Here is a 24,335-nt window from a genome sequence, read left to right as displayed (position 1 = left end):
GAGGGAAATAGCCAGAATATACATCAATAAAGGACAAGCAAATCACAGAAACTTAACTGGTTTACTGTATTAACAACACAGTGCATAGTGCCTTTCAGCCTTAGGCAATCCAAATCGAGTAAATCAGAAAGGACGGTGCTACTTTGGAAAGAGTTTCAGACTAGACATCCAGACATCTTTTTTTTGCCTCATTAGAGTGTTCTTTTTTTTATCAAAGAATATTTCTGGCCAGGTGTGGGTACTGAGTTCTGCAAGTTACTACTTCTCATGCAGCTGCACAACGAGAACTCGTGAATATAGACATCCCGATAACTTGTGGAAATACTGGCAAACGAAGACTGTACTGAAGTTTCTTTTTAACTGCTAGGGACTCCAAATATTCTGCTCCACGCTAGACGGAAGCCCGTTGAATATGTCGCCGTGAGTACGCAAAACTACATTCCGAAACATGGACATAGAGGAAAAGTCTAGATGAACTCCGTTTTCGTACCATGTATTATAGATGCGGAAATCACAGTTCATCTGAAACTGGGTTTTATTGTCATAGACGAAAACCATAAAGCAGTAAATGTGATGGGAAAGATTTCCTATTTCCTTATAAAAGAGTTCTGAAAGAATGGTTGCTAGGCAACATTCTTATTGCCCGCTCCTCCTGAATGAACGTTTTGTTTACTGTAGCACAGCTACTCAACGTAATTCCGTAAGGAAGCGAAAATACGCAAGCCAAGAACCTTGACTTTAGGTCAATACAACGAGAGACGCCTCTATGCACAAAAAATGCTGAATAGAACTTCTTGATTAGTTTGCCAATCTGCTGACTGCTTTTCAACTTGTTATCCACTTGGACGCCAGCGAAGTTTACTCTCTCTCTTTCACTTATTTTATGACCATTAACGCTTACTTGTGTTGCCAAATGGTCATTACTGCATGTTTGAAATCATATAAAGTGAATCCGTGCCCAGTACATATTGTTGTGCAGCGTCATACGTTACTTTCAGCCATCCTGAGGTCAGTTTCGTGGCTGTGACATCCTGTGGTTTCTGTTATGATGTTGAGATTCCATCTGTGGAGGATGGGTGCCGTTAATGCCAGAACTCGTTAGTTTGCCAAGTAATAATATAATGATGTCGTGTGACGAGGGCCTCCCGTCGGGTAGACCGTTCGCCTGGTGCAAGTCTTTCGACTTGACGCCACTTCGGCGACTTGCGCGTCGATGGGTTTGCCAAGTGGAATAATGCGATCCACACAGTCAAAGACTTTGGCAAGGTCACAAAATATACCAGGAGTATAATTTATCTTGCTTTGCTCAGCAGCCGCTTAAATTGTGAAGTGCTGTACTCATTTCTCTGTAAAGAAATATTCACTAAAGAAGTTTAGGTCAGTTAATATCCTATCACATCCACTTTCTCATAGACTTCTGAAAAGACTCGAAGGAGTTAAATAGGTCTGTAATTAAATATATCTTCCCTATATGCAGTTTTATAAAGCACTGTTCCTACGCACATTTATATCTGTAATCATTTCATATTCAGTTCCTACATTGTAGCCAGTCCGCCGCTCGTGGTCTCGCGGTACCGTTCTCGCTTCCCGAACACGGGTTCACGGGTTCGATTCCCGGCCGGGTCAGGGATTTTCACCTGCCCCGAGATGACTGGGTGTTCTTGTGTCATCATCATGATTCATCCCCATTACAGTAGGAGGAAGGCAACGGCAAACCACCTCCATTCGGATCTAGAACGGCGGTGGGGGTCTCCTGTATCGTTCCCCTACAATTTGTAAAGAAGCATGGGACTTCATTTCCACTTACGTATTGTAGTCGTTTCTAAATCTATGTTATAATCTTTGTATACTTCCCTATTGCCTACGTTGTTCAAAATGGTTCAAATGGCTCTAAGCACTATGGGACTCAACGTCGGAGGTCATCAGTCCGCTAGACTTAGAACTACTTAAACCTAACCAACCTAAGGACATCACACATATGCCCGAGGCAGGATTCGAACCTGCTACCGTGGAAGCAGCGCGGTTCCGGACTGAAGCGCCTAGAACCGCTCGTCCTCAGCGGCCGGCGCTTACGTTGTACGATACCAAGCAATTGTCAACTGCTGAGGTCATCGGTCCCTAGACTTACGCACTACTTAAACTAACTTATGCTTAGAACAACACACACACCCATGCCCGGCGGAGGACTCGAACTTCCGGCCGGGGGGGGGGGGGGGGGCGCAATGCGTGACATGGCGCGCCTCAAATCGCGCCGCGCGGCAGTGGTTTAACAGTGAGCAAATACCAATACAAATCTACACAGAGTATGCGAATAAACCTGCCCAACTTCTAGAGCAGTATCATTGGAGGAGCGAAGTGGTTCTGACGATTGGAAAAAAAAGTGCAGGTCGCTCCCGTTTTCAGGAAACGTCGTCGAGCGGACGCACAAAACTATAGACATATATCTCCGACGTCCGTCATTTGTAGAATTTGGAACGTATTTTATGCTCGCGTATTATGACATTTCTGGTTGCCGAATATTACCTCCGTAGGGACCACCGTGAATTGCGAAAACAACGATCGTGTGAAAGCCAGCCCGCTCCGTTCGTCAACGTGGCCCAGCAAGTAGTAGATACAGGCGCTTAGGGAGATGCTGTATTCCCTAACTTACGGACGCCGTTCCCTACTGGCGCCTAATAAACGGAATATGAGCGTAAGGCATGTCTGACCAACTGCATCATTGGACTCAAGAGTTTGTAGCAAACAGGACACAGTGTGTCATTTTGAACGGAGAGAATTCTTCAGGCGTAACTTCTGACATCCCCGGTGGGTTTTATAGAAGGATTACTTTACGCAATATACGGTTTGTACGTGGCCAAGTAGATAACGGAGGAAGTTCCATGAGGCTTTTCGAGAATAATGCTGTAGTAGGGAAAGAAGTAACGGTGCTAGAAAACTGTCGCGAAATGCAGTTTGCAGGGAGTGCAAATTGACGCTAAACACAAACAAGTGTGACATACTGCGAGCACGTTGGCGGAAAGACCGCTTATTGTACGGTTCTACAATTGCAGAACAATGACTAGAAGCAGTCACTTCCGTAAAATATCCAGGAGTATGCGTACGGAGCGATTTGAAGTGGAACGGTTGCATAAAATCAGTCGCGAATAAGCCAAATGCCAGACTGAGATTCAGTCGAAGAATTCTCGGCAAATGTTGGCCATCAACAAAGGAAGTAGCTTACAAAGCACTCGTTCGACTGATACTTGAGTATTGCTCGTCAGTACGGGATGCGTATCAGATGCGACTGATAGAGGAAGTAGGGAGTGTCCAAAGCAGATCGTTGCAGGTTCATTTAGTAACCACAAGAGCCTCATATAAATGACCAGCCGTATACAGTGGCAGACGCAGCAAAGAGCCGTTCCGCATCACGGTGTGGTTTATTGTTGAGTGAGAGTGTTCAAAAAATGGTTCAAATGGATCTGAGCGCTATGGGACTTAACTTCTGAGGTCATCAGTCCCCTAGAACCTAGAACTATGTAAACCTAACTAACCTAAGGACATCACACACATCCATGCCCGAGGCAGGATTCGAACCTGCGACCGTAGCGATCACGCAGTTCCTAGAACCTCGGAGAGTGTACTTTCCTAGAAGAGTCAACAAATATATTGTTTTCCTCCTACGTACATCTCGCGGAAAGACCACTGAGGTAAAATCAGAGAAATTGGAGCCCACACGGAGGCTTGCCGCCAATTCTTCATCCCGCGAACTGTTCGCGACTGGAACAGGAAGGGGGCAAAGTGATAGTGGTACACAACGTACCCTCCGCCACACATCAGAAGGTGGCCTACGGAGTATAGATATAGAACTGTTCGAGGCAACTGTAGCAGTCCGCGAATTTGGTTGTGCTATAGTCTGATTCACAAGAACGACTGTTGTCTAATTCGCAGAGCATACGGCTCGGCTCCCGTGTAATCGAGTTAAACGGGGCAGCCCGGTCAGCTTGGCGAGCTCCTCAAACGGTTAACTGCACGCCAGCTGTTACGGCCAACACCGCATCTGCTAACGCCGGTATTACGCTATCATTTTTCTTTGTCAAAGTTGACATGTCAGATACTTGTTCGAACGGCTACCTTCCGTCGGAGGTTCGAATCTTCCCTCGGGCATGGGAGTGTGTGTGTTGTCCTTAGCATAGGTTAGTTCCAGTTAGATTAAGCAGTGTGTAAGCCTACGGACCGATGATATCAGCAGTTTCGTTCCATAACAGCTTACCACAAATTTCCAATTTCAGAAATTTATGTCAAAGAAATTTGATGGTGTAACTGGGAACTTGGTCAAATCTCGACTGTCGTCAAATAAATATGATCAAATCTAGGGCCACGCCGTTGATTTGATCATAAAAGTCGTTCGTCTTCTGTTCACTGCAATGTGAAATGTAACCGCTTGGAGCGCTGGCGTCACTACAGCCGTCCCTCCAGTGTGTTTGTAAACATGGCCTCAAAGTTGGTGTGTTCTTTCAAACTCTTTTTTTTTTTTTTTTTTTTAATAAACTTGCTTCGACTAGGGTAGGCGGTGAGCACGGGCACAGTTATGCTATTAAGGGGGGGTAGGACGCCAAACGGGCCGACTTGGAGCAGGAGAGGCACCACAAGACATTTTAATCTCCACTGTCTATACATTTACAAATAAATTCATAAAACTTTGTCAGCATGACCAGGAAGGATTCAGAATTCACACATAGCAGTAGAAGTTCGAAAACATAACGAAGTAATTTTTTTTACATGTGAAATTTCATCATTTTATAAGTAAGAGAGATGGTTCGATGAATTTTGCACGACATACAAACCATACTTAAAGGAATATGAAACTCTAGAATTTTCCAAATCTATTAAAAACTGAGGTAATTAACTACAAAATTTGTGTCTTTCCTAAACATGAAGTTTAAAATACAACAGATCATTCGTTTTTTCATAAATTAAATAAATTCTAGAGTTTCATACAACTGTGAAAGAAAACTGTATTTCTAGATTTACTGTCGGTATGGTACACGGCCCCACGTATATGAGAGATATGAGTGGGAATTAGTGAAGTTCGGTGGCAGGAGGAACAAGACTTCTGGTCAGGTGACTACAGGGTTATAAACACAAAATCAAATAGGGGTAATGCAGGAGTAGGTTTAATAATGAATAGGAAAATAGGAATGCGGGTAAGCTACTACAAACAGCATAGTGAACGCATTATTGTGGCCAACATAGATACGAAGCCCACGCCTACCACAGTAGTACAAGTTAATATGCCGACTAGCTCTGCAGATGACGAAGAAATTGAAGAAATGTATCATGAAATAAAAGAAATTGTTCAGATAGTGAAGGGAGACGAAAATTTAATAGTCATTTGTGACTGGAATTCATCAGTAGGAAAAGGGAGAGAAGGAACATAGTAGGTGAATATGGATTGGGGGTAAGAAACGAAAGAGGAAGCCGCCTGGTAGAATTTTGCACAGAGCACAACCTAATCATAGCTAACACTTGGTTCAAGAATCATAAAAGAAGATTGTATACATGGAAGAAGCCTGGAGATACTAATAGGTATCAGATAGATTATATAATGGTAAGACAGAGATTTAGGAACCAGGTTTTAAATTGTAAGACATTTCCAGGGGCAGATGTGGACTCTGACCACAATCTATTGGTTATGAACTGTAGATTAATACTGAAGAAACTGCAAAAAGGTGGGAATTTAAGGAGATGGGACCTGGATAAACTGACTAAACCAGAGGTTGTACAGAGTTTCAGGGAGAGCATAAGGGAACAATTGACAAGAATGGGGGAAAGAAACACAGTAGAAGAAGAATGGGTAGCTTTGAGGGTGAAGTGGTGAAGGCAGCAGAGGAGCAAGTAGGTAAAAAGACAAGGGCTAGTAGAAATCCTTGGGTAACAGAAGAAATATTGAATTTAATGAGAGGAGAAAATGAAAAAAATGCAGTAAATGAAGCAGGCAAAAAGGAATACAAACGTCTCAAAAATGAGATAGACAGGAAGTGCAAAATGGCTAAACAGGAATGGCTAGAGGACAAATGTAAGGATGTAGAGGCTCATCTCACTAGGGGTAAGATAGATACTGCCTACACGAAAATTAAAGAGACCTTTGGAGAAAAGAGAACCACTTGTATGAGTATCAAGAGCTCAGATGGAAACCCAGTTCTAAGCAAAGAAGGGAAAGTAGAAGGGTTGGTAGGAGTATATAGAGGGTCCATACAAGGGCGATGTACTTGAGGACAATATTATGGAAATGGAAGAGGATGTTGATGAAGATGAAATGGGAGATACGATACTCCGTGAAGAGTTTGACAGAGCACTGAAAGACCCGAGTCGAAACAAGGCCCCGGGAGTAGACAACATTCCATTAGAACTACTGACAGCCTTGGGAGAGCCAGTCCTGACAGAACTCTACCATCTGGTGAGCAAGATGTATGAGACAGGCGAAATACCCTCAGACTTCAAGAAGAATATAATAATTCCAATCGCAAAGAAAGAAGGTGCTGACAGATGTGAAAATAACCGAACTATCAGTTTAATAAGTCATGGCTGCAAAATACTAGCGCAAATTTTTTACAGACGAATGGAAAAACTAGTAGAAATCGACCTCGGGGAAGATCAATTTGGATTCCGTAGAAATATCGGAACGCGTGAGGCAATACTGACCCTACGACTTATCTTAGAAGCTAGATTGAGGAAAGGCAAACCTACGTCCCTAGCATTTGTAGACTTAGAGAAAGCTTTTGACAATGTTGACTGGAATACTCTCTTTCAAATTCTGAAGGTGGCAGGGGTAAAAAACAGGGAGCGAAAGGCTATTTACAATTTGTACAGAAACCAGATGGCAATTATAAGAATCGAGGGACATCAAAGGGAAGCAGTGGTTGGGAAGGGAGTGAGACAGGGTTGTAGCCTCTCCCCGATGTTATTCAATCTCTATATTGAGCAAGCAGTGAAGGAAACAAAAGAAAAATTCGGAGTAGGTACTAAAATCCATGGAGAAGAAATAAAAACTTTGAGGCTCGCCGATGACATTGTAATTTTGCCAGAGACAGCAAATAACTTGGAAGAGCAGTTGAATGGAATGGATAGTGTCTTGAAAGGAGGATATAAGATGAACATCAACAAAAGCAAAACTAGGATAATAGAATGTAGTCGAATTAGGTGATGCTGTGGGAATTAGATTAGGAAATGAGACACTTAAAGTAGGAAAGGAGTTTTGCTATTTGGGGAGCAAAATAACTGATGATGGTCGAAGTAGAGATGATATAAAATGTAGACTGGCAATGGCAAGGAAAGCATTTCTGAAGAAGAGAAATTTGTTAACTTCGAGTATAGGTTTAAGTGTCAGGAAGTCGTTTCTGAAAGTATTTGTATGGAGTGTAGCCATGTATGAAAGTGAAACATGGACGATAAATAATTTGGACAAGAAGAGAATAGAAGCTTTCGAAATGTGTTGCTACAGAAGAATGCTGAAGATTAGATGGGTAGATCACACAACTAATGAGGAAGTATTGAATAGGATTGGGGAGAAGAGAAGTTTGTGGCACAACTTGACTAGAAGAAGGGATCGGTTGGTAGGACCTGTTCTGAGGCATCAAGGGATTACCAGTTTAGTATTGGAGGGCAGCGTGGAGGGTAAAAATCGTAGAGGGAGACGAAGAGATGAATACACTAAGCAGATTCAGAAGAATGTAGGTTTCAGTAGGTACTGGGAGATGAAGAAGCTTGCACAGGATAGAGTAGCATCAAACCAGCCTCAGGACTGAAGACCACAACAACAACAACAACATGAGTGTCACATTTTCACTAACTCATGTACAACTATAGTGTGATTTGTTTTTCAACTTCATGCGAAGTATTTATGAAAACAGCTGTCCACTGCACTTATACAATGAGGAGCCAAAGAAGCTGATACACCTCCATAATATGGTGTAGGGTCCCCGCGAGCACGCAGAAGTACCGCAACGCGACGCGGCATGGACTCGACTAATGTCTGAAGCAGTGCTGGAGGGAAGTGACACCATGAATTGTACAGGGCTGTCCATAAATATGTAAGAGTACGAGGGGTGCAGATCTCTTCTGAACAGCACGATGCAAGGCTTCCCACATATGCCCAATAATGTTCATGTCTGGGGAGTTTGGTGGCAGCGGAAGTGTTCAATCTCTGAAGAGTGGTCCTTGAGCCACTCTGTAGCAATGAGAGACGTGTGAGGTGTCGCACTGTGCTGCTGGAAGTGGCCAAGTCCGTCGGAATGCACGATGGACATGAATGGACGCAGCTGATCAGACAGGATGCTTACGTACTTGTCACCTCTCAGAGTCGTGTCTAGATGTATCAGGGGTCCCGTTTCACTCCAACTGTGCACGCCCTGCACCACTGCAGAGCCTACAACAGCTTGAACAGACCCCTGCTGACATGCAGGGTCCGTGGATTCATGACGTTGTCTCCATTCCCGTACACGTCGATCCACTCGAAGTAATTTGAAACGAGACTCGTCGGACTAATCGACATGTTGTTGTTGGTGTGGACGGGCCTAGGTGATGCGTGACTTTGTGTCGCGCAGTCATCAAAGATAGAAGAGTGGGCCTTCGGCTCCGAAAGCCCATGTCGATCATGTTTCGTGGAATGATGTTTCGCACGCTGACACTTGTTGATGGTCCAGGATTGAAATCTGCAGCAATTTGCGAAAGGATTGCACTTCTGTCTCGTTGAACGTTTCTCTTCACAGGTCGTTGGTGCAGTTCTTGCAGGAACTTCTTCCGGCCGCAGCGATGTCGGACATTAGATGTGTTACCGGATTCCTAATATCCACGATACACTCGTGAAATGGGCGTACGGGAAATCCCCATCTTATCTGCACCTCGGAGATGCTGTGTCCCATCGCTCGTGCGCCGACTACAACACCACGTTCAAACTCACTTCAATCTTGATAACTTGCCATTCTAACAGCAGTAACCGATCTAACAACTGCGCCAGACATTTTTGTCTTATACGGGCGTTGCCGAGCGTTGCGTCGTGTTCTGCCTTTTTTCATACTCATATCTCTGTATTTGAGTACGCGTGCCTATACCAGTCTGTTTGGCGCTTCAGTGTACAGTATGTATGACAAACAAACATCGAAATACCAATGGATGACGGAAATGAAAGAGAGGTCTAAATGCGAGATTATCATTCGAGTTGAATGGACGATATTGCCGTCCTCATTGAAAGTGAAGAGTAATGACATGATCTGCTGAATGGAATGACCAATTTAATGAGTACAGAATATGGATTGAGGTTAAATCGAAGAAAGACGAAAGTAAGAGAAGTGAGAGAAATGAGAACAGAGAGAAACATAACATCGTGATTGATGGTCTCGAAGTGCGATGAAGTTAAGGAATTCTGCTACCTAGGCAGGAAAGTAACCCATGAGGGATGGAGTGAGGATGACATAAAAAGCAGGTTAGTACTGACAAAAAGGGCGTTCCTTGCCGAGAGCTGTCAACTGGTATCAAACATTCAGGAAGGAATTTCTGAGATTGTACGTTCCGAGCACAGCACTGCATCGACCGTGGGAATTTCGGGAGAAGGGAAATCGAAGCATTTATGATACGGAACTACAGAATAATGTTGAAAATGAGGCTAACTGATAAGGTAAGGAACGGGATGGTTGTCCGCACAGTCGGCGAGGAAAGGAATATATGGGAAACACTGACAAGGAGAAGGGACAGGGCGGTAAGACGTCTGTTAAGACACCAGCGAATAACTTCCGTGCCACTAGAGGAAGCTGTAGAGGGTAAAAAAGGTAGAGGAAGATAGAGATTGGAATATATTCAGCAAACAATTGATGACGGAGGTTGCAAGTGCTACTCTGAGATGAGAACGTTGGCAGAGGAGAGGAATTTGAGACAGACCGCATCAAATCAGTCAGAAGACTGATGAATCAAAATAAAGATCAGGATGTTAGTTAGTGTAGCTTCGCTCCTCCAGTGACCTGCAACGCGCTGCTGCTGGGCGAGTTCATTCAGATACTTGATGTAGAATTGTGTTGGTGGCAGCCACAACCAGGGGCCTTCCCTCTTTTCAGTAAATTTAGTTGCATTTCTATCTCGTCGTCACTCATTTTGATACCTGCAATATAGGCGTTCGTGTGACGGTTTAAAAGGGAAACCACAATACGATCTTCCTGAGTGAGGTAGTCTTGGAAAAGAAGGTGACGACGTTTGGTTTGTGGGGCGCTCAACTGTGCGATCATCAGCGCCCGGACAAAGTACCAGTTTTTTCCCAGTCCAAGCTGGCCACTGCCACGAGTGATGATGATGAAACGATGATAACACAAACACACAGTCCCCGGGCAGAGAAAATCCATAACCCGGCCGGGCATCAAACCCGTGACCCCGTGATCCAGAGCTAGCAACGCTAGCCACTAGACACGAGCTGCGGAGAAACAGAAGGTCTAGTACTTGGACGTTCTCTGTGCCATGCTCCTTTGTGGTGACTAGAGATGGGGGATCCGCTCTTGAACTAATTCATAGAGTTCAATCTTTCAAAGGAGTGAACAATCAGTGATTCAGAAAAAAAGAACGGTAGCTCCAAACGTTTCCCATGGCAGAGAGAGAGAGAGAGAGAGAGAGAGAGAGAGAGAGAGACGGAGCATATCAGCAGCGCCTCTGCTGGTCAGAGCACAGTGCACGCCACACAACACAGCCAGCGCCGGCCTCTGCCCTGCTTCTACCTTGGCTGCCTGCATTGTGCAGTGCCCCATTGGATTTTGTGTTTCACATATGCCGGGCCGTCTCTGTGCGTCGTCTGCCGTGTGCACTGTGCAGTGTCTGGCGCAGCTTAACTTCGCATCGCACTCTGTCGGCGATCGTTTCAGTCGCACGTCCTGCCCTCTGGGCAGTTGATGCAACAGGACAGAGAGCCACCTAGCGGATAACATAGGAACTACTTGCAAAAACCTGCTCGCAAGGGAACGGACGATTTGTCTCGGAGCGGGTGAGCTCCCCCCACCCTCGGAACTCGCCCGCTCAACGCTCACCCCACCGTCTCGACTCTAGCCAGAGCGTCGAGCAAAGCGACTCTGGTGTCACTCTGGTCTCTGCGGTCTCAGCTCACGCAGTAATAAAGCTCGCGGCTCGACCTGCTCGACTCAGCGCCTCTGCATTGGAGTTTGTCCCCACTGGATATTGTTCTTCGTAGTAATACCGCTATGTATATTACATTATTATGTTATGTATACATCAATTGTTTTTATTTTATTTTTATTTGTTTAAACTGATTAGATTAGGTTCCTGATGACTCCTCTTACTATAGGATTTTTATTATGGACACTCGAATTTACGCTTTAATTACGAGCGAACTGATAAACGTATCGCAAAATGTGATACACCAATATTTTCCTTGTTTTATTCTGCGTAAGGCTATATGCAGCACTTTCGTTTTACAGTCAAATTTATATTTTTTTTTCTTATTCTGGTACGGATTTTGCGATTTTAGGCGTCTTCGAAAGGAAAAATATATGGCTTGCGATGTATTTGTATGAGGTTAATGAAATTTTAATACATTATAGCCAAATATATTGTTAATGTAAATCTCAAGTTACAACATTTTCCGATCACCCAAAAAACCACGCTAGTGCAAAATAAATCAATAATCAAAAACTTTGTCATATCGTGGAAATTTCAATAAACAATACAAAATTCTTACTCATTATCTGTGTTACTTCAAAATAGGATCAAATAAGATCAAAATACAGGTATAGTACTGGAATAAACCAAGTTTAAAGGGCAATGTGCCTTTCATTTATTTTCTTTTGTAAATGAGTGGTGAGTCATGAAAAAGAGCTAATTCATTTCAGAGAGTGAACAGTTCTGATCCAATCTCTGAAAAGAACAGTTTTGCCCATCTCTAGTGGTGACGCTGTCGTCGTAGAGTGACATACCGGGTGATCAAAAAGTCAGTATAAATTTGAAAACCGAATAAATCAAGGAATAATGTAGATAGAGAGGTACAAATGGACACACATGCTTGGAATGACATGGGGTTTTATTAGAACCAAAAAAAATACAAAAGTTCAAAAAATGTCCGACAGATGGCGCTTCATCTGATCAGAATAGCAATAATTAGCATAACAAAGTAAGACAAAGCAAAGATGATGTTCTTTACAGGAAATGCTCAACATGTCCACCATCATTCCTCAACAATAGCTGTAGTCGAGGAATAATGTTGTGAACAGCACTGTAAAGCATGTCCGGAGTTATGGTGAGGCTTTGGCGTCGGATGTTGCCTTTCAGCATCCCTAGAGATGTCGGTCGATCACGATACACTTGCGACTTTAGGTAACCGCAAAACCAGTAATCGCACCGACTGAGATCTGGGGACCTGGGAGGCCAAGCATGACGAAAGTGGCGGCTGAGCACACGATCGTCACCAAACGACGCGCGCGAGAGATCTTTCACGCGTCTAGCAATATGGGGTGGAGCGCCATCCTGCATACACATCGTACGTTCCAGCAGGTGTTTATCAGCCAGGCTGGGGACGATGCGTTTCTGTAACATATCGGCGTACCGCTCACGCGTCACGGTAGCAGTTACAAAACCCGAATCACGCATTTCCCCGAAGAAAAAAGGCCCGCTAACGGTAGATGTGGTAAAACCAACCCATACCGTGATTTTCTCGTCGTGCAATGGAGTTTCCACGACAGTTCTAGGATTTTCGGTAGCCCAGATTCTGCAGTTGTGGGCGTTGACAGGCCCTCGGAGCGTGAAATGACCTTCGTCGGACCACAACACGTTACTCAACCAATCGTCATCTTTCGCCATCTTTTGAAATGCCCACACCGCAAATGCCCTCCGCTTCACTAAATCGCCAGGTAACAGTTAATGTGGCCGATGGATTTTGTACGGATAGCATCGGAGGGTACGCCTAAGTGCCAACCAAACAGTAGTGTATAGAATGCCGGTGTGACGTGCGACTGCACGAGCGCTGACTTCCCCGTGAATAGACGAACCCGCTACAGTCTCCATTTCTTCCTGAACTGTCTCAGCAGCATTACGTCTTGTGCTCCGTCGGCCACTACGGGGTCTATCGTCCAAACAACCAGTCTCTTCGAACTTCGAAATCATTCTCGCCACAGCTGCATTTGTCAACGGATCTTTACCCGTTCGAATCCGCTTCCTATGGCGATAGGATCGTAACGCTGAACTAGCACATTCCCCATTCTGATAATACAGTTTCACTAAAAGCGCCTTTTCAGGTAACGTCAAAATGCTGCGACTGCTGGCGCATCTGATTCTCTCTCTCATTACAGCTCCTTCTTTTATACACGATTGTCATGCGCAGTCACTGACGTTTTGCTGTCCCGGGCCGTCTGTCGGACATTTTGCGAACTTTTTTTTTTTTTTGTTCTAATAAAACCCCATGTCGTTCCAAGCATGTGTGTCAATTTTTACCTCCCTATCTACATTATTCTGTGGTTTATTAAGTTTTCAAATTTATACTGACTTTTTGATCACTCGGTACTTCGATCTGTTTACTGATTTAGCTTCAGATCATACCTTCTTAGCATAGTCTGTCAAATCAGCAGATAGAATTTTATAGATCTTATAATTAGATTTTCGCCGAGACATTTAAGTCTCATATTCATCTACGATAATGGTGGAAGCTGAAGAAACGAATTAAAATTTGTGACGCGGCTGAAACTCGACCGCAGTTCTTTGTGCTTATTACACGGAAATGCTAAACCTTAGAGCAGCGCAGCACTACAGTCACGTCTGCTCACGGACAGTACAAGTCCATCATTACCGTAGATAAAGACGAGACTTTAAAGTCCCGGGGAAAATCTAATTATAAGATCTATAAGATCGCGTATGGTATAGGAATTCCCCATTACGTCCATCGCTGGGCCGCTATTCCAATGCCGGAGAGCCCTGGCAATAGTGACGATGTAGGGGGAAATGAAGGTATGAACTGAAGTTTGTGTTGCAGAGGGCATTGGACTTGACCTGTTCGTGCAGGACAGCTGGCCATAGCGCTGTCGTGGTGTAATGGTTAGCATTTCTGCCTTTTTAAGCGAGAAGATCTGGGTTCGTGTGCCGGCCGTGACAAAAAAATTCCGTTCATTCCATCAGCTTCCGTCATTATCGTAGAGAGAACTTTACTTCCGAATTTGTTGAACTCACTGAAATGTAAATCTTCTTCGTGTCGTCAAAGTATAAAACGTAGTATTTCGTTGATTTTGGATGAAGCACCCTAGTAATTTATTGGCTGGTCAGTGAATCACTAAAAAAAAATTAATTGAGTTAATGCGTCCAATAGGAATAATAATGTTTACTAATGCAGTAATATAGAAATCCACATCTAATAAATAATTATTGATATTATAAAGATATCACTACGAATGGAAAAACTGGTAGAAGCCGACCTCGGGGAAGATCAGTTTGGATTCCGTAGAAATATTGGAACACGTGAGGCAATACTGACCTTACGGCTTATCTTAGAAGAGAGATTAAGGAAAGGCAAACCTACGTTTCTAGCATTTGTAGACTTAGAGAAAGCTGGAATACTCTCTTTCAAATTCTAAAGGCGAAAGGGATAAAATACAGGGAGCGAAAGGCTATTTACAATTTGTACAGAAACCAGATGGCAGTTATAAGAGTCGAGGGGCCTGAAAGGGAAGCAGTGGTTGGGAAGGGAGTGAGACAGGGTTATTCAATCTGTATATTGAGCAAGCAGTAAAGGAAACAAAAGAAAAATTCGGAGTAGGTATTAAAATCCACGGAGAAGAAATAAAAACTTTGAGGTCCGCTGATGACATTGTAATTCTGTCAGGGACAGAAAAGGACTTGGAAGAGTAGTTGAACGGAATGGACAGTGTCTTGGAAGGAAGATATAAGATGAACATCAACAAAAGAAAAATGAGGATAATGGAACATAGTCGAATTAAGTCAGGTGATGCTGAGGGAATTAGATTAGGAAATGAGACTGATGTGTCGGCAGCGGGGCCAACACCTTGTAGATCGAAGTGGCTGAAAGTGCACGCTAAACTAACGCAGACGGGCGCGAAGTACTGGAACATGAGACTTATTAATGAATAAGAAGAAAAGTACGTAGCTGGAATAATATACTTAACTTTATTCTCTTGTTGGAATACATCTCTTGAATAGTAGTAAGCTATAAGCACTGATACAAATGGCGCCTTGCTAGGTAGTAGCTATGGAATAAGCTGAAGGCTATTCTATCAGTCTCTCGGCAAATGAGAGGAAGACTTGGTAGGTCTGGTCGCAAGCTATGTCGTCCGTACAACTGGGGCGAGGTCATGTCCGTGTCTTGTGACCTGCCATGTGGTGGCGCTAGGTTTGCGATTACACAGTGGCGACACGCGGGTCCGACATGTACTACAGGACCGCGGCCGATTTAAGTTACCACCTAGCAAGTGTGGTGTCTAGCGGTGACACCACAGAGACACTTAAAGTAGGAAAGGAGTTTTGCTATTTGGGGAGCAAAATAACTGATGATAGTCGAAGTAGAGATGATATAAAATGTAGACTGGCAATGGCAAGGAAAGCGTTTCTGAAGAAGAGAAATTTGTTAACATCGACTATAGATTTAAATGTCAGGGAGTCGTTTCTGAAAGTATTTCTATGGAGTGTAGCCATGTATGGAAGTGAAACATGGATGATAAATAGTTTGGGCAGGAAGAGGATAGAAGCTTTCGAAATGTGGTGCTACAGAAGAATGCTGAAGATTAGATGGGTAGAACACATAACTAATGAGGAGGTATTGAATAGAATTGGGGAGAAGAGGAGTTTGTGGTACAACTTGACTAGAAGAAGGGATCGGTTGGTAGGACATGTTCTGAGGCATCAAGCGATGACAAATTTAGCATTGGAGGGCAGCGTGGAGGGTAAAAATCGTAGAGGGAGACCAAGAGATGAATACACTAAGCAGATTCAGAAGGATGTAGGCTGCAGTAGGTACTGGGAGATGAAGAAGCTTGCACAGGATAGGGTAGCATGGAGAGCTGCATCAAACCAGTCTCAGGAGTGAAGACCACAACAACAACAACAACAACACTACGAAAGTGCACCTGCAAACATCCACTCCGGAAGCACTGCTCCTTCACTTATCACGACGCCAGTTACGGTGATATATAATGTACACTAGCTACTTTCCTCTATAGCTTGTTGAAAGAAAATGAGTTTTAAGACTGTATTTATTCACAAAATTACAGCTTGCTCAAGAACGTGGAAATGCTGAAGATTCTTGCCGCGTGCAATCACAAACAGTTGTGGCAAAACTGTCTACGTTCACTGCTGCTTCGCTTCTCGCCAGTGCAAATTTAAATTTCAAGTAACTGCTCAAAATCACTCACTGAGGCTGCGTTGGGAGTGTTTCTAATCCTGCTGAAAGCGATGGTGTGAGGCTAAGCTGAGTCGAATTACGCCAAGTTGGACTCTTCGCACACTGGAAGCGCTGCTGTCGACTCGCCGCCCAGACACTGCCTGCAGGTTCAAAATGGTTCAAGTGGCTCTGAGCACTATGGGACTTAACATCTGAGGTCATCAGTCCCCTAGAACTTAGAACTACTTAAACCTAACTAACCTAAGGACATCACACACATCCATGCCCGAGGCAGGATTCGAACCTGCGACCGCAGCGGTCGCGCGGTTCCAGACGGAAGCGCCTAGAACCGCTCGTCCACCCCGGCCGGCACTGCCTGCGGGATTACGGCGCTAGAGCTGCCCCCGGAGTGACTCGCCGCCAGGAGATACCGCCGCCGAGAGCCGAACGGCGGGGTGGCGCGGAAGGCGGAGAGGGCGGCGGTCCGCGCCTGTCACGTCTCACACCGCTGCGTCCCACTTTGATTCCGAGAGAAACACTCTCTCAAGTATACATCACATTACAATAACTTTACATTCATCACTGTCATTTGGTGGCCTCTCTAGACGTGAACTACACAATATTACGTAAGATATTAACGAGAATCAAAATCGTGCTCACATTCGGTTTTTTGCACAGAGAAATTACGCTAAGGAAAGTTGTTGTTGGTGTTGTGGTCTTCAGTCCACTGACTGGTTGATGAAGCTCTCTATGCTACTCTATCCTGTGCAAGCCTCTTCATCTCCCAGCACCTACTGCAACCTACATCCTTCTGAATCTGCTTGGTGTATTCATCTCTTGGTCTCCCTCTCCGATTTTTACCCTTCACGCTGCCCTCCAATACTAAATTGGTGATCCCTTGATGCCTCAGAACATGTCCTACCGACCGAGCCCTACTTGTAGTCAAGTTTTGCCGCAAGTTCCTCTACGCCCCAGTTCTATTCAGTACCTCCTCATCAGGTACGTGACCTACCCATCTAATTTTCGGCATTCTTCTGTAGCACCACATTCCGAAAGCTTTTATTCTTGTCTAACCTATTTCACTTCCACACATGGCTACACTCCACGCAAATACTTTCAGAGAAGACTTCCTAACGCTTAAATCTGTACTCGATGTTAACAAATTTTTCTTCAGAAACGCTTTCCTTGCGAGAGGTTGTCCGTATTTTATGTCCTCTCTACTTCGACCATCATTTATGTTGCTCCCCAAATACTAAAACTCATCTACTACTTCAAGTGTCTCATTTCCTAATCTAATTCCCGCAGCATCACCTGATTTAATTCGACTATATTCCATTATCCTCCTTTTGCTTTTGTTGATTTCATCTTATATCCTCTTTTCAAGACACTGTCATTCCGTTCAGCTGCTCTTCCAGGTCCTTCGCTGTCCCTCACACAATTACAAAACTCAAAGTTTTTATTTCTTCTCCATGGATTTTAATTCCTACTCTTAATTTTTCTTTTGTTTCCTTTACTGCTTGCTCAAAATATAATATACAAGTAAAGTTGTATGAATACAAGTGGCCAGTTTAAAAAGAGCATCACGTCGCACTCCTCTCATTAGTGCTGTTTATAACGATATGTTTACGTAATGTGTATACATAAACATACAGCTATAAATGTCCCCGTTCGTATTTGCTAATTATAACAATATGTTTACTTTTGTGCTCTAACATATAGCTATAATCAGTGGTGGAAATATATTTGCGAACGCCGACCGTGTGCGGTTGTTTCTTGTTGGATCGTCTGATCAGTCGGAAGTTGCATTGCAGAGGAGAGTAAATGCCTATTCAAAATATAATTATTTTTGGAAGGCTCAACATGAATTCCCTAAGGGGCCGTAGTTTATCATGCATTTACCAGTAGAATATGGCGCGGAGAAAACATTTCGCCGCATGCAACTTCCGTCCGATTTCGACGAAAGAATTCGTGACTGTGAACTCTCTGTTTGGCACAAACATAAAGAAAATTAAATAACTTCGTGAAGGAGTGAGACATAGATTCTATACTAAATAAATAGTCCATACACCAGTTCCATTTAACTCTGAATTTATGGCAATTAATAGATGAACTTACACTGCAATGAAGGATTTAACATGGATGCCGTTTTGACTCGCACTACTCTTCTCGTAATGAAAATAATTCCTTTGACGTTTTCACATACACGTCGCACAATAAATATACTGCTATGCAGTATTGCACTTTTAGTATTGCACTTTTACTTTACACTAAAATAATATTATTTTTAACGATAATAATACGGCGGCAAGACATGCGCCTCCGACACAAGTTACAAGAGACAAGAGAGAAAAAAATGAGTAACTGAGTAACTGTTAATCGAGAATATCTCGTACATCAAAAGAATGTGTAAAAGTGTTCTTCTGTCCGTTTTTCGGGCCGTGGTTTTTCAAAGTCAGTAACTCACTGCATCTCTGACGGCGCTTCGGCAGTAAACAAGTTACGTCGCCAGGTCGTCCACCTTTTACATTCTCGCAACATTATTTGCTAACTGTAGCTGTTGACGAGCGACTGATCGATTAGTGAATGATTTAAAATGATAAGACAATCACATAATGTTACATGTTAGATTTCTCATATCATGTACCATTTGATTTTTATTTAGTAATTTTAGCAATCCTTATTGGCAACCCATGAACTAATGACTAAAGAGCATTAAATTTTCAATATTCATCATCTGGGATGGTTAGTAACGGGACTGGGTAACTCACACTATTAAAACTGGCTGTACTTTTAGATTAAGTAATCCAAAAGAAATTGAACATCTGTAGTTTTTACTGACACTCGCAGCTTACATGTGATACACCATATGCTATCGCAGTTCAAATAGTTGTCATTAATTTTCTATTACTGTCATAATATTTATAATCACAAATATTGGTAACTCTTCTCATATTTATTGTAAAACGGACTCGTATCGCCGACACACTTTCCGCCTTGTCTTTGGTTTTGTTGCAGTGTGTTTAGAGGACGGCAACAGCCGAAGTAGACTCAGCTGCCTGGAGCCGCCAGAATATGCCTAAGACCCTAGTTTCCCCCACCACTCTGCGCTGTTGTTACCTGCCCTTGGCTCGCCGCTGCTTCAAGTGAAACGCACCAGCATCCCCTCATCAGCTCGTAATTTCATATAAGACAGTTTCATTTGAAAAAGGAACGACGATACCGTGATCCCCGCAGTTAACAAAGGCGCGGCAAAAGACTACAAGTCGTTTACAGAGCGCCTTCTCACAATTATTAATCAGTTGTTAAGAGAACTGCGATATCTTAAACACTTTCCGAAATACTTGAGGTAAACGGCCTAGCTGAGCCAGAAACTATGTACTGGGCAGAACTAAGTGAAAATTCATTTTTAAAACAAATCTTGTACACCTTAGCTTGATAAATTAATTTACACTAGCCACTTTCCTTTATAGCTTGTTGAAAGAAAATGAGTTATCTAATTGTATTTATTTATACAATTACAGGATACTCAACAGGGTGCTGAAGATATTTTGAGGAAGAAGAGACGCTTTTCCACTTCCATCATGTCCTGCAGAAGAACTAGTTGGCTCATCTGCATCTTTATGGCAGTAGCCATAGCAGCTGACAACAGTGGCTCAGAGTCCACGAGAGGTAAAAAATTTACTTTTTTCAGCTGATAAATACTGGAGCGCGAAAGAAACTCGTTTAGGCATGCATATTCAAATACAGACGTATGTAAACAGGCAGAATAAGACGCTGTGGTCGGCAACGCCTCTATAACACAACGTCTGGTGCAGTTGCTAGATCGGTTACTGCTGCTACAATCGCAGGTTATCAAGATTTAAGTGAGTTTGTATTTGATGATGTAGTCGGCGCATGAACCGTGGGACACAGCATCTTCGAGGTACCCATAGGACCGTTTCACGAGTGGACAGTAAATATCAGGAATCCAGTAAAACATCAAACCTCCGACATCGCTGCGCCAGAAATAAGATTCTGCAAGAATGGGACCAACGACGACTGAATAAAATCGTTCAACGTGACAAATTGCTGCTGATTTCAATGCTGGCCCATCAACAAGAGTCAGCGTGCGAACCATTCAAGGAAACACCATCGATATGGGCTTTCGGAGCCTTAAGGCCTACTCGTGTGCCCTTGATGACTGCACGACACAAAGCCTTACACCTGGCCTGGGTCCGTCAACATCGACAGTGGGCTCTTGATGACTGTCGGACGAGTCTCGTTTCAAATTGTACCGAGCGGATGGACGTGTACGGTTATTGGGACAGCCTTATGAATCCATGGACCCTATATGTCAGCAAGGGACTATTGAAGCTGGTGGAGGCTGTGCAATAGTGTAGGGCGTGTGCAGTTGGAGTGATATGGGACGTCTGATACGTCCAGATACGACTCTGGCAGGTGTCGTGTCTGATCACCTCCAGCCATTCATGCCCATTGTGCATTCCTACGGACTAGGGAAATTCCAGCAGGACAACGCGACACCTCACAGAGTGTATCCAGGAATACTCTTCTGAGTTTAAACACTTCCGCTGCCACCACACTCCCCAGACATGAACATTGTTGATCATATCTGGGATGTCTTGGAACGTGCTGTTCAGAAGAGAGCTGCAGTCCCTCGTACTCTTACGGATTTATGGACAGCCGTGAATAATTCATGGTGTGAGTTCCCCCCTGTACTACTTCGGACGTTAGTTGAGTCCTTGTCGCGTCGTGTTGCGGCCCCTCTTGCTTGCTAGCGGGGCCCTACGCGATATTAGGCAGGTGTACCAGCTTCTTTGGCTCTTCAGTGTATGTCCCAAAATGATACTGAATAACAGATTCATAGTAAGTGAGGATCAGTTTGGATTCCGGGGAACTTTAGGAAACGCGATGCAATACCGACCCTACGACTTCTCATACAAGGTAGGTTAAAGAGAAGCAAGCCTACGTCTATAGCATTTGTAGACATAGAGAAAGCTTTGCACGATGTTGACTGGAATACTCTCTTTCAAGTACTAAAAGTGGCAGGGGTAAAATAGAGGGAGTGAAAGGCTATTTACAATTTGTACAGAAACCAGATGGCAGTTCAGAGTCGAGGGCAATGAAAGGGAAGCAGTGGTTGAGAATGCAGTGACAGAATGTAATTCAATCTGTTCATTGAACAAGCAGTAAAGGAAACAAGAGAAAACTTTTGATTAGGAATTAATGTCCAAGGAGAAGAAATAAAAACTTTGAGGTTTGTACATGGCATTTGTAGTTCTGTCAGAGAGTGCAAAGGACTTGGAAGAGTAGTTGAACGGAAAAGTGTTTTGAAAAGAGGATATAAGATGAACTTCAATAAAAGCAAAACGAGAATAATTTAATGTAGTCGAATTAAATCAGTTGGTGCCGAGGGCATTACATTATGAAATGAGACACTTCAAGTAGTAGATGCGTTTTGCTACTTAGGAAACAAAATACATGGTAAAATTAGGGAGGATTTAAAATATAGAAAGGCAATGGCAAGAAAAGCGTATCTGAAGAAGAGACATTTGTTAACATCGAGTATAGATTTAAGTCTCAGGAAGTCCTTTCTGAAAGTATTCTGTATGGAGTGTAGCCACGTATGGAAGTGAAACATGGCCAACAAATAGTTTCGAAAAGAAGAGAATAGAAGCTTTAGAAATGTGGCGCTACAGAAGAATGCTGAAGATTAGATGATTAGCTCATGTTACTAATGAGGAGGTGGTGAGTGGAATTGGGGAGAAGAGAAATTTGTGGTGGAACCTGACTACAAGAAGGTATAGGTTGGTAGGACTGATTTGAGGCATCAAGGGAGCACCAGTTTAATATTGGAGGGAAGAGTGGGGGGTCAAAATCGTAGAGGAAGACCGAGAGGTGACTACAGTAAGCAGATTTAGAAGGATGTAGGTTACAGTAGGTACTCGGAGATGAAGGGGCTTGCACAGGTTAGAGTAGCAAACCAGTCTTTGGACTGAAGACCACAACCGCAACAGTAAGTGATATAATACATGTTCAATTCTTTAGATGAGATTTATATGAATTTCTTTTTCAGGATCTGATGCTGGAGTGACAGTCAGTCGTTTAAGAACCGACGATCCAGGTAAGTATTTATTCTCCACTTTTCCTAGAGACATTTTATGGTTCAATACATTCATTTGGTGCCGACGTATCTCATTGCACCAGTCTTACTTCGTGATTTAATAACTGCTTCCAGTACAGTGTAATATTATTAATGTGAACGAACTGTAGAACATCATTGAGTTTCAGTACATCACTGCTCTTGATGCTGTACGCTATGTTAGTTGGGATGACATTTATTTACTTGTTGCATAGAATTTCCCTAGATCATTACAGCGACAATCGTAGTTGGCAGTGGAACGTATCAATGCCGTTTTCACTGAAAATTACGTGTGCAACCCATCTCAGTATAGAACGCGAGTAAACAATAAAATTGAAGAAGCTACTGTCTTGCGAACGTAGTGCTAACATTCATGCATTTGCGAACTCTTCCAGCATTACAGTTCACATGTACAACCTATTCAGTGACTCCATAATAAGCACTTTATGTGCACAATAGTTACAAAGCCAAATAGAAAATACAAAGCTGATAACGGCAATAATTTATTGTGAACTCGTGCTTACCAATTCACGAATGGAGTAGAAGCAGCTATCATACAGAAAGAGTTGCATTCAGGCAATGCGTTCTCTATTTCTGACACATTTTTGAGCCCAGTCGGTTCAGAATTGTGACACCACTGCATCTAAGGTGTCCATTCACCAGCGGCAGTTTTTCCTGTCTGTATCAGATGCCGTTACAGTGGCTCAGTTGCTTTCACAAACAGCAGAGTTCGTGACAACAATCCCCATAAATTGTGAAGCAGCGTTGTGAATTCCCAACTGTCTAAACAATTCGCAGCAAGAGGTTATTGGACATACTACTCAATCTTTTCACCATAGGAAAGATTATTTGAAAAGGAAAAGAGTTTTCTTAAAAATTATTTAAACAGCACGCAGTGGAATGCACACGAGCAAAATAGGCAGCTTTATAACTCCCTGATCGCTAATGATATAAAATCAATAAAAAGACCAGTACTCATCAGCTCTCCTATTCAGAGTGTGAAACGTGGTTTGTTTCCAGTTTTGTTTGTAACCTAAGCGAATACCGTTAATTTTTTTGCGATGGCCTTCCTGTAACAGCTCATCACCGTACGTAAGTTCTTCTACATTTTTATTGCTAGAGAGAAACTGAATTTCGTTGATCGGATATATGTTGGTTGAAGGGGAGCTTGCAGTAAACATGTTGGAAAACAGGGATAGGAAGTTACTGGTGTATGCACACTTTTAATCACCCTGTAGGTCTCATCTGTAAGCAAACAATTTACACTTTCCTAACGTTGCTGTGAGCGGGTTGTTACCAGAAATTAGAAACAAAAGGGAACACATGACGGAACACAGAAATACGGAACTCTCTTGTCTGATGCTACATACCGTCGGTTTCAGCGAGACAAGATGTCAGAAGCCTAGCTGATGAGCCACTGACGCTATAGTGTTGAGCGTTTGTTAATAGCAGTTTGTGACCAACACAGAGCGCCAGTCAAATCACAGCATGTACCTACTGCCAACCAGTCTCTGGTCGGGCTCCCTGAGGTATCATTCACAGCTGTAAAGACTGGAACATCCCTCTGAAAGCCACACTATTGCAAAATATTCTTCTAGTATGAATTAGTCTCTAGATTAATTTTGAAAAAATAGGAAGAATCTAGACGAGTCGGTAGTTGGAGGTCAACATATGTGTTCTACTTTTCGTGTAGTCGTCTTGCGAAACCCCAGAGGTACTCAGGATTTTTAAAAAAGCACTCCGTCTTTAGGCCACAAGTGGCCCATCGGGACCATCCGACCGCCGTGTCATCCTCAGTTGAGGATGCGGATAGGAGGGACGTGTGGTCAGCACACCGCTCTCCCAGTCGTTATG

The 24,335-nt window shown here is 43.3% G+C and overlaps 1 protein-coding gene across 1 annotated transcript in view; it reads left to right on the top strand.

The window, feature by feature from the left end:
* The window catches only part of LOC126210481 (putative ankyrin-containing lipoprotein Lxx09580), a 71,724-nt gene that overhangs the window by 6,675 nt on the left and 40,714 nt on the right, over positions 1-24,335 (top strand). Inside the window, exons 2-3 of the mRNA XM_049939714.1 lie at positions 19,864-20,011; positions 22,416-22,463. Coding sequence (XP_049795671.1) covers positions 19,924-20,011; positions 22,416-22,463 — 136 coding nt within the window. The 5' untranslated portion in view covers positions 19,864-19,923. The remainder of the gene's footprint in view (positions 1-19,863; positions 20,012-22,415; positions 22,464-24,335) is intronic.

This window comes from Schistocerca nitens, chromosome 10 (genome assembly GCF_023898315.1).
Source record: "Schistocerca nitens isolate TAMUIC-IGC-003100 chromosome 10, iqSchNite1.1, whole genome shotgun sequence".
Taxonomy (NCBI): domain Eukaryota; kingdom Metazoa; phylum Arthropoda; class Insecta; order Orthoptera; family Acrididae; genus Schistocerca; species Schistocerca nitens.
This window is presented reverse-complemented; position numbering and strand designations above follow the sequence as displayed.